The sequence below is a fragment of the Mastigoproctus giganteus genome, chromosome 9 (genome assembly GCF_048544385.1).
Source record: "Mastigoproctus giganteus isolate SK-2022 chromosome 9, ASM4854438v1, whole genome shotgun sequence".
NCBI lineage: Eukaryota > Metazoa > Arthropoda > Arachnida > Uropygi > Thelyphonidae > Mastigoproctus > Mastigoproctus giganteus.
In genome coordinates this window covers 96380675-96392913 of record NC_143583.1, presented here as the reverse complement: position 1 = coordinate 96392913, position 12239 = coordinate 96380675, and the positions used below count along the sequence as shown (strand labels likewise).

Sequence of the window (12239 nt, the reverse complement as noted above, 5' to 3'; positions counted from 1 at the left end):
TATTAGATATAACATTATATAATTAATTTTCGTATTTATATTTTCATAATTATAGTTTCCACAATATCAGCAGAAAAATTTAACTAGCATCTTGTGTTGATCAATTTTTTCATGAACCAGACTTGAATTATGCCAAAGTTTTAGTTAAACTACCTAGCAATTATAAGTCATGTATTACAGAGGCATTACTATCAAAAACTTTAAAGACAAACACTCAAAAATTTCTCAATGTACAGGTAACTGTTGAAGTTTCTGACATATGGAATCTAACGTACAATTTCTTTAAACCAATCAGGTTAAGCCCTCTCCAAAATATATGTTTACTTCCAATATTTAATTTCTCTCTTCTTTCTCGCATAACATAATCAATGCCACCTGAGGACAGTGAAATTCTCATTTCTCAGTAGTGTTTTTTTAATATTTATTTTCCAATGAATTTGAACTATGAAGAACTGAAGAAATTCAACAACAGAAACATCACTGCGATTTAGCAGATAATCCACGCAAGAAGTGCATTTCTTAACGAGTGATGTCGTTTTTTTTTATATCCTTTCCATTCATTCATTAAAATCAGCAGATATGGTAATAAGTCATACATAAAGAAAGTTGTATTTATCTTATTTATCAATTAAAAGCTTTGATATTAACATATATATATATATATATAAATTCTTACACATTAGCTTCATCTGAAAGTCCCAGTGGATCATCTGGATGGAGCTGCGAAGGAGATGTTGGTAAATTTCTACCAAAAGTCAGACTAATCATATGAGCTTCATCTACCCATACTGCAGATTCTTTGGTAGGACCTTAAATACGACATAATCATTTTAACATAAATTGTAATTTCTGGAATTAATGATAAATTTTTAAAAAATATATATAATATTTATAAGAATCTCACAGAACTTTTAAATATATTTTCAGTGCTGAAATTGACATGATCATACAAAATCACCCATTACTGAAATGTTATAGTAAGGAATTACAAAATTAATAATCCAAAATAGTTCCAGTCACAAAACTAATATGACATTTCTGAATTCTACTTTAAAATTCTACCTTCCAGTCAAGATGGAATATCTAAATTAATAAAAATGGCTACTATCCTTATTTTATCAAGCCACTTCTCATAATGAAAAGAGAACATTTATTGCTTTTGAAAATACTCAAATAAAATTACAGGAGTAGCTATCTACTGCAATTTAGTTTAAAAATACTTGAATCAATGCATGGAAAGGTTCTAAAAATAGCAAAAGCTAGTTCTAATTCCATTTTAGTACTCAAAATATTAACTATTTATTATTAAAAAAAAAAAAAACTTGCTAAGTTCCAATTCATTTGAAATAAAAATTAATAGTTACTTTCATTCTGTGGGAAAAACACAATAATTGTTCAACAAATACAAGTTTTCTGTGCATATATATTACATTACTTAAATTTATTTTATTTCACCACATAACAATAATAATATTTATTCAAATAAAAATAATAATAATAATGTTATTTTAACAATAAAGTCAATTTTTATAATAAATTTAAAAGGCTGTTTAGCTGCTATGGACCAAAAAGAAAAAACCATCTAGGTCAAGACTAAGAGCTTGAGATATATTTAGAAATCTTAATAAAATGAAGTGATGTGTAGGTTCTATAGATGAAATATAAAGTGCCCAGCTGCTATTAAAATGATTATCGAAGATCAAACAAAATCTAAAAGATTGCAGACTGACTGTTACACAAGAGTGGAAAGGCTGGGCAGTAGCCCAGCCTTTCCACTCTTGTGTAACACCAGTGGGTATTCTAAATCTTCTATTGTCGATAGGTAAAAGAATTATAAATATTGCAAAAATAGTTTAGCATATGACAATGATGTCTCTGGCAGATGGGAAAAAATTTATTGCAAACCACCTTTTGAAATACAGCAGTAAATTACTCTGATTTTGCGTGGACATTCCAGAGTGGTAACAGAAAATTTCTTTATTTATAAACAAAATGTGATCACCAGTGATAACCTACATGACTCCATAATTCACTTAACTGAAAATGCATAAAAAAACAGTGAGCTAAAATGAGTAGGCATTAGGTTTTGCAAAAGGTCATTAGTTAAGAAGTCCTGTGGCCAAAAGAAGTTGGTATATAATTATAAATTATTTTAAATACTTGGTACTCCAGTATAATCTGTTATAAAGAAATATTACATTAGCATTAGCATGGGCACATGATGCAAGGAAGCAAGCTTAAACAGCATTAGCCAAAAAAAAAAAAAAAAAAAAAAACACCTTCCCATTTCACTGATCAATTCATTCCAAATGTTTGTCTAGTTCTGCCTTGAATTTATTTGAACTATCAACTTCCACAACAACAGATGGAAATTTGTTCCAGCAATCAACTACCCACTGGCTAAAGGCAAACTTCCACACATCTATTCTACAACTGTCTTTCCTCAGTTTGAATCTATGCCCTCAGGTTTGTAATCTGAGCAAGAGGAAGAATCCCCTCAGCATTAAGCCTGCTCAATCCATTCAAGGCCTTATACACCTCAATCAGATCACCTTGCAGGTGCCTAGTCTCCAGAAGATGCAATTTGCAGAACTTAAGCCTTTCTTCCATAAGAGCATCCCTTTCTTCCCTTCACCAGTCTCGTTGCCCTTCTCTGTACTCGTTCTAGCAACTCTACATCCTTGCTAAAATGAGGCTTCCAGACCTGTACACAGTACTCAAGGTGTGGCCTGACCATTGCCTTATACAAGAGGATAATCACCTCCTCATCCCTGCTCGCAAAATTCCTGTATATCATTGACAATACCCCATGACCTACTCTGGCAGCCTGTTTGCACTGCTCAGAAAACTTTGTATCTGACTGCACAATTACCCCAAGGTCTCTCTCATTCTCCACTACCCTGAGTGTAACACCACATATACTTGTTCCTACATACAAGTAAACAAACCAACCTGGTACATACAATGATGTATGTTGTGTTTATATTTCACCACAACCACTTATGTGATTGTGCCAAAATATAAACATAACATGTATTTGAGTTATACTGGTAACACAAGTATTACACACTCCTGCTTTGGTCACTTGGTACCAGCTTGAAAACCAAGTGTAGGGATGTTATGTTCAATGGTATATTTCCATGTGTGTGTGTTTATGTCTGCATAAGTCCAAAATAAGGCTAAAGATCCACATATTTCAGTTGAGTTGCAGGAACACTTGCAACTTAGTAACTCAATAAATGTCTTTTCAGATATATCATGTTCTATCACACTTTCTTACAGACAAGCACAGATTTATGTGATCACAGTAGCATTATGAAAACAGTTCAGTTTTAAATGAAGTTATATTTTAATAAAATATGATATAAATATATTAAATATAAATACTTAAAATATATAAACATATTTTAAATTATATCTTAATATTTACTTTTTTTTCTTCTAATTTTTTTCCTTTTTCTTGTTATTTTTAGATTTTTCAGGTTGTACGACAGTCAATGTTTTGAACTCAATGTTTATTTATTTTTTGGTTTAACTTACTGATTCTAATAACAAGATACTTTTTCATGATTCAAAATTGGCAATTTCTGTGTTTTGTTCTGTAATCTTTTAATGGCTACTTTCTATTTTTATTTTTAGTTTAATTTCATTTTCTGATGAAAGCTATTTTGTAATGTATATACATCAACTTGTATCTGAGTAATTATTTCAACGAAAAGGAATATATTCAGAAGCAAATGAAGAGAGAGAGATCATTAAATTGTGAAATGAAGAAATTTTTGAGCATTTGTTGTTCTTTTTGATTTGAGGTGGAACTTACTGTTTATCTTCTACAATGTAACACTCCATTAACTGCTGAATTTCTACACTTTGTCATCTGGTTGTTTCAACAGCAGATCTATGATATGGTCTGCTAATTATTTAGCTTTAAGTAACAGTATTCCAAAAATTCAATAAAGAAGCCATTGTCCAATTTCAGAAATTTTATATTTTTCTCCAACATGACTGCATTAGGTGGAATTAGCTTTCCAAAATACCGCAGTCGGAACAAATTCTTTGTGCAGCTCTGTAGACCATGATTTCATTGTCGACAACAATCATACATGGCTGGAAATGCATATTTCTAGCCATATAGTTGCATTCCTTGAAAGGCCTGAGTAAATAAAATAATTGTAATTTCTTTTTTACTTTCACAGATGACACAAACTAAAAGATATGTCTTTTGAGGTTATGATATACTCGAGACAATGTCCAATATTCCTTACAATTCAAAGATATAACTTTAAAACTGTTTCTATGCTGGCTGCCATATAGCTCATCAGAATGTGCTGCCTCTACTCAGCCAGCTGATTAGAGGAAGAGTGAGTAGTGTTCATGTGAGGGGACACAACAAAGCATGCGTTAGGTCAAGGAGCTGGGTATATTCTTGCTGTGCGTATGACAACACATCTAAACATTTCATAAATTTCTACATGCCCCTCCTAACATTCACCTTCTACATCAATGCACTATGAATATTAAAACTAACAGAACTTATCTGAAAAAATTATATTTAAACCTCCCAAAAATTGCCAATTCATTTCATTATTGCCACTTATTAGTATTAATAAGTGGCAATAATGCAAGCTTATATAGCATCAGCTAAAAAAAATCCCATTTTACCTATTCATCTATTTAAATAATTTGTCTAGTCCTTCCTTGAATTTATTCAAACTATCTGCTTCAACAACAATGGATGTAATCTTGTTCCAGCAAACAACCACCCATTGGCTGAAGGTAAACTCCTGAACATCTATTCTACAACAATCCTTCCTCAATTTGAATTTGTCCCCTTCATGTGCATAATCTGAGCAAAAGAGTAAGAATCCCATCAGTACTGAGTTTGCACAAGCCATTCAAAGCCTTAAACACTTCAATCCGATAACTTCACAAGTGCCTAGCTCCAGATGACAAAATTTGCAGAACTGAAGCCATTTTTAGTAAGAGCACCCCTTTGTTCCCCTCACCAGTCTCATTGCCCTTCTCTATACCCACTCCGGCAGCTCTACATCCTTCTGAAAATGAGGTCTCCTGGCCTGTATGCAGTACTAAAGATGTGGCCTACCCATTGCCTTATACGATGGGATAATTGTTTCCTTATACCTGCTAGCAAAATTCCTGAATACCAATGACAAAACCTGATGACCTGTCCTGGCAGCCCTGTCTGCACTGCTCAGAGAACTTCATATCTCACAGCACAATTACCTCCTCGTCCTTTTCATTTTTAAATTACCCGGAGTGTAGTGGAAAATGAAAAGTATGTTGGTACGTTAATTTGGGATTACTGCTACTAACTTGCAATACCTAGCATTTGTCAATGTTAAACTTCAATTATGATTTCTCAGCCCATCTGCCTAATTTTTCTAGATCTTGTTACAGCAGCATAACTTCACTACTATCATTAACCACCCTGCTAACCTTTGTATCATCTGCAAATTAGACATTAAGCCTGATATACCTTCATCAATGTCATTCATAAATAAAGAAAACAACAATGGGCCCAGATCTGAACCCTGTGGGACTCCACCAATAACATTATTCCATGAAGCGCAGTGTCCACTGATAACCACTCTCTGTCTTCTCCCACTCAACCAACTCTTTTAGCATTAGCACTAGTAGAGGCATATGATGCAAGAAAGCAAGCTTATGCAGCATCAGCCAAAAAAAAAAAAAACTTCCACTTCACCCCCCCTCCGTTCGTTCGAAATACCTGTCCACCTGAGCCTTAAATTCCTCAACTTCCACAACAAGGGATGGAAGTCTGTTCCACCAACCAACTACCCGCTGGCTAAAGGCAAATTTCCGCACATCTATCCTACATCTGTCTTTCCTCAATTTGAATTTATGCCCTCTCAGGTGATTATTCTGAGCAAGAGGAAGAATCCCATCAGCATTGAGCATGCTCAAACCATTCATGGTTTTATACACCTCTATCAGATCACCTCACCTCACCGGTGCCTAGTCTCCAGACACTGTAATTTGCAAAACTTAAGCCTTTCTTCATAAGAGCAACCCTTTGTTCCATTCACTAATCTTGTTGCCCTTCTCTGTACTCATTCCAGCAGCTCTACATCCTTCTTGATACGAGGCCTCCAGACTGTATACAGTACTCAAGGTGTGGCCTGACCATTGCCTTATACAAGGGAATAATCACCTCCCTATCCCTGCTAGAAAAATTCCTGTATATCATTGATAAGACACCATGAGCTACTCTTGCAGCCTGTCTGCTGCTCAGAAAACTTCATATCTGCCTATACAACTACCCCAGACCACTCATCACAAGTCTTCATTGGACAGTTCTATGACTTGCATTTATCCCAATACATTCCTTCCATATGAATTTTAGGTCTGTGGAACTTTCATGATGATTACAAAGACACAGATGCTTCAAAATTCTGTCCAGTTCTGCAGTAATTTTCCATTTCAGTCTGGTTCCAGATTTTCTTTTGGTATCTCTAGTCTCACATTTCCTTTTTATGTAACCTTGACACAATAGACTAGTATAAGAACCAATAATTACAATTTTCTTCCTTGGAGTTAACTGAGTATGTGCCATACCACTGCTGAAAGTGAAGACAGAGGTGGTTTGTTTGTTTGTTTGTTTGTTTGTTTGTTTGTTATTTGGTTTTTAGAAGCATTAGCAACTAAGGCCATATTGCTCCGGGGATATGCGGTGGTCATTCCCTGACCTTTCCACATCCTCCGTATTTGGTGGTCACAGGCTCGAACCCCAGGAAGACAGAGGTGGATGCTTTTATCAACAAGATGATACAACATCACAATAGTTTTACAGGATGATGTAACAGTGTTTTTAGATATCATAATTTTTTTTTATTTACAGAAGGAGTTATTAAGGAAGTGTTAAATTTTAAGAGGATGATTCTATTTTATTGCCCACCACTGTGTGTGTGTGTGTGTGTGTGTGTGTGTGTGTGTGTGTGTGTGTGTGTGTGTGTGTGTGTGTGTGTGTGTGTGTGTGTGTGTGTGTGTGTGTGAATGTTTACATAGTTCAATTGTCATGTGGAAAGATTAAAATTAGAAAAGAAATGAACAAAAAACTGAGTATCTATTAAAATGAGAATACTTATTCTGAAATGCATTTCAGCTAAGTGTGTCAATTTTAAAACATTCTAAATGGGGAATAAAAAAACAACAAGTGAAGTAGCAAAATAGTGTTAAGGAAAGAATATACTTTTTGAAATTCTGTTGTCAATTATGCACATAAAGAGAATGGTAATTAGGTATTTTAGGACAATCATGTGACTGTGGTAAGCTTGTCTCTAATTGACTGAGGATGACAAGCTTCCACATTCACATGATCATCCCAAAATAAATCACTGTTCTCTTTGCATACATAACTTTGGAGTAACTGACAATGGAATTTCAAAAATAGTACTCTTCTAGCCAATATATTTTACTATTTCCTTGCCTTTGTTAATTATTGTTATCCCTCATATTGGAAGCTTAAAGTTAATACACTAAGATGGAAGGCATTTCAGAATAAGCAAGTCTTTTTAATAGCTTTTTTTTTTTTTTTTATGAAAACCCCAAACACGAAAGGTATCAAAACCTATAGTACTTAGTACCGTGCATGGGTTGAAGGAGAAGTATGGGGGGAGGGGGATGCCAGAAACTTTGCTCTAGAGACTAAAGATGGGTTTCACCACTTCAAGCCTCCAATAAGCAAAGTGGTGGTATTTCACCGGTTGATGAAAGTCATCTACCACCTACTTTGCTCATTTTGTTAAATTTTCATCTTTCCGCATGAGAATTTAACTATGCAGACATTCAAAGGATGCACAGCGATACTGCTGTGCATACTTTGGTTTTGGTTGCCAGCCCTCGATGACACAATTAAAATCTTGGGACATACAGCATTAAGTACAATTTACATATTTTCTTTTAATTGTCAGCACCCCTACCCATACATTTATCTAATCTATTTGCTTATATATATATATATATATATATATCATTGGTTATTAAACAGAAAGTTTAAATATATATTTTTTTATTAATAAGGCATATTTACCAATTGACTCTGACAAAACTCTGAACTGTACTGTGCATGTTCCTCTACCACCAGAATGGGTAATAACTATGACTTCGCCTTTCATACCAGCTTGAGCTGCACCACAACGTGCCATTATTTTACTAGATGATTTCCACTCAGCATACATTAAACAGTCTACACCACAGACTGTTAAACCTACATTCCAAAAGTAGCACAGGCATATTGAAAATAACCAAACAATGTTATAAAAGACAAAATGATATATACTAGAAACACAATGTAAAGAAAAATTTATTACACATTCAAATATACAGTGCCACAGATGAATAAAATCAGTATGACACTACCTGTATATACAATTTATGAATTGTACTGTTGCCTTAACATCTACAAATACAAATTAACAATTACTAAGATTCCTATTAATGTACCTCTGCCTAAAATAAGATGCACTTTTTAACATAGTATTAGTAGAGACACATGATGCAAGAAAGCAAGTGTATGAACTTATGTAGCATCAGCCAAAAAAAAAAAAAAAAAAACCAATTTCACACATCCATTCCCTCTAAAAGTTTGTGCAGTTCCTCCTTGAATTTATTTAAGCTATCAACTTCCACAACAACAGATGGAAGTTTGTTCCAGCAATCAACTACCTGCTGGCTAAAGACAAATTTCCGCACATCTATTCTACATCTGTCTTTCCTCAATTTGAATTTATACCCCATCAGATTCATAATCTGAGCAAGCAGAAGAGTCCCATCAGAATTGAGTGTGCTCAACCCATTCAAGGCCTTATACACCTCAATCAGATCACCTCACAGGTGCCTAGTCTCCAGCCACTGCAATATGCAGATGTTTGTTTGTTTGTTTCGGGATTTATTGGGCGCATCGGCAACTATGACCATAGTGCACCAGCAATATGCAGAACTTAAGCATTTCTTGGTAAGAGGACCCCTTCATTCCCCTTGTCAATCTTGTTGCCCTTCTGTACTCGCTCAAGCAACTCTACATCCTTCCTAAAATGAGGCCTCCAGACCTGTACACAGTATTCAAAGTGTGGCCTGACCATTGCCTTATACAAAGGGATAAGCACCTCCTTTTCCCTACTAGCAAAATTCCTGTATATCACTGACAATACCCCATGACCTGCTCTGGCAGCCTGTACACTGCTCAGAAAAATTCATATCTGACTGCACAATCACTCCCAGGTCTTTTTCATTTTCTACTACCTAAGTGTAGCACCATACATTTGGTACATTTCTCTGGGGTAACTTCTACTCATATGCAGTACTTTGCATTTGTAAATGTTAAACTTCAGTTGCAACTTCTCAGCACATCTGCCCAACTTTTCTAGACCCTGTTGCAGTAGCACACTGCCATTACTGTCATTAACAACCATGCGAACAACCTTTATATCATCTACATACTTGAATATTAAGCCTGATATACCTTCATCAATATCATTGATAAATATAAAAACAACAGTGGGCCGAACACCGAACCCTGGGGAACTCCACTTGGGGTTCACAAAGAGCAGTGTCCATTGATTACCACTCTCTGTCGTCTTCCGCTCAACCACCCTTTTATCCATTATAGTAACTTGCCCTTAATACTATACTGCTCCAATTTGTACAGCAGTCTTCCAGGAGCAACAGTATCAAAAGCTTTTCTAAAATCCAAATACAGCCACTTCTCTATTAATGTAAAGGTTGTGTTCCGCAGAACGCTACATAAGTTGAATTTTGTGTGTCGGAATTTCCCTAAATAGGTATTTAGGGAAATTCTGCACTCGCAACTATGCGTGCTGAATTTGATAGAAGCAAAAAAGAAATGTTCGACGAACATAAATAGAATTATTCAATTTTTTATCTCACGCGCAGGAAAAATTACAAAAGTGTACAAAATTACAAAAATTTCAAAATTATAAAATTACAAAAACAGAGAGGAGAAAGGCATCTGCATAACATCAGCAAGTTTTACCTTTTGAGCATCGTTGCCAGAATTAACTCTCCAGCTGATAAGCACGCCTCTGCAGAAGTCGAGGGCTGTGGGGCACGTCGGTAGCCAGGTGGGCAGGAGCAGCAGTGCATAGCACAAACACTTCTTGATTAGACCGGGGTTCGAGCCCGTGCCCACCAAATACGGAGGATGCGGAAAGGTCAGGGAATGACCGCCGCATATCACAGGAGCAATATGGCCTTAGTTGCTAATCCTAAAAATCAACTGCAGAAATTGAGGGCTGTGGAGATTTAGAAGGGGTTTTTCCCAACACATCACAAAATTTCTCTGCAGCTGCAGAATTGGCACTGGCGACTTCACCGCATACTTTAATGTTTTGGAAACTAGCGCGATGCTTGAACCTATTAAACCACCCATTGCTTGCCACGAACTTGGCTTTGGGTTCGCCATACTTATCGTTATCTTCATAAATACTTCTTGCTTTTGCTTGAATGGCCATTGGACTCAGAGGAACTTGCTTCTGAACCTGATTTTTTATCCATGCTGTTGCTTGCTTGGGTTTTATTAGCGCATTAGCGACTAAGGCTATAATGCGCCTTCTTATAATCTGCCTTCGCTTGCCTAATCTCCGTTGTGACTTGATTACAGAATAGCTTATATCTATCATAGGCTTCTGCGTCACCTGATAATTTATATGCACCCCATGCATTTTTCTTATTTGCCATGAGTCACATTAGTTCATCTGACATCCATTTAGACCTAAACCTTGAACAGTATTTCTTAACTGGTATGAAAAGCCTAGTAGCTGCCACGATTACTTCCTTGAATGCTTCCCATTTAGAATTTGCTGTTGGTAACATCATCAGTTGGTCCCACTATACAGAATTTAAAAACTATCTGAAACCACTGTAGTCACTTTTACGAAAGCCAAAATCCCTCCCTTTACCCCTGATGGTAATTATATCTTTAAGTAAATCCCACATCAGTACACTGTGGTCACTGCCATCTACTGGTTCCTTTATCTGCAAATTCTTAATGCACGAATAATCACTGCTGATAACCAGATCAAGAGTATTACCCTCTCTGTTGACTCTTGAACATGCTGCTGCAGAAGATAATCATCCAATAAATCCACAAAAGTCTTGCTAGTGTGCAAGTGACCAACCCACAAGTTCCAATCAATTTCTGGGAAGTTAAAATCACCCCATTATAATACAATCTGATTTATTAACCCATTCTATTTCTCTGTACAACTGTTCGTCGCACTCATTAGAGTCATTAGGGCTATAACACACTCCTACTCTCATTTTTGCTTTCCCAGTATCACACCAAACTACTTAACATTGCACTGTCCATTTTTTGTGAACTGGATGCACTTCCTTAGATTTTATGTTTTCTAATTAACAGCATAAACCCTCCTCCCTTCCTATCTGTACACATTGTACTCCCCAAATTCCAATTCTGCATTTCTTATATCTGTGTAACACCACATCGCTGATATCCCAACAATATCTACCTTTGATGTCTTGACCAGCAACTTCAAATTCATCAAATTTATTTACTATACTCCTAGCATTGGTGCACATGCAAGTATACCTGCACCTATTCTTATTCTTAGTTACCCTAACACAGCCCATGTATTTATTTGTTTCATGATGACTCCCACCAGTCCCTGAAACCCCCAGCACCCTGCCCTCCAAGTCGCTGCTCATTCTAATAAAAGCAGTGCAAGAATAACTTTCACCTACAGCTACTTTTAACCTGTTTATATACTTTAACTGATTTTCTCATTTTATCTAGAATTTATAACTGTTTGGTTGGTTGGGTGCACATTAAAATCAAAAACCAAAAGTTTCAAAACAACTGAGATCAGACAAAAAAAGTCTTAAAATTTCCTTTTAATTTTTTTGTCTCATCAGACAAAAGTAATTACACCATACATTTCTAAAAGCTAAAATATAGTACACACACAAGTGTTATAAACATCTGCATCCCCAAATGAGGTTTTTGTTTGATAAAAACAGAAATAAATCAACAATATATGTATTGAAGTGTAAAAACCATATCCATACTGAAAGTAAATTCCAGCCAATTTATTATTATTATTAGCCATATGGTGCAAGGAAGCCTGAGGCTTATGCTTCACCAGCCAAAAAAAAATTCCTGAGCTACTTTGTGAGAGAGAGAGAGAGAGAGAGAGAAATAGAAGGGGAATCACCAAGAAAGA

At 35.6% G+C, this 12239-nt stretch overlaps 1 protein-coding gene across 1 annotated transcript in view; it reads right to left on the bottom strand.

Annotated features, from left to right (window-relative positions):
- Sec5 (exocyst complex component secretory 5) overlaps positions 1-12239 on the bottom strand; it is a 444876-nt gene that overhangs the window by 410047 nt on the left and 22590 nt on the right. The window contains exons 3-4 of the mRNA XM_090380740.1: positions 8072-8248; positions 677-809 (exon numbers count right to left, since the gene is read on the bottom strand). Of these exons, the coding sequence (XP_090236866.1) occupies positions 677-809; positions 8072-8248 (310 nt within the window). The remainder of the gene's footprint in view (positions 1-676; positions 810-8071; positions 8249-12239) is intronic.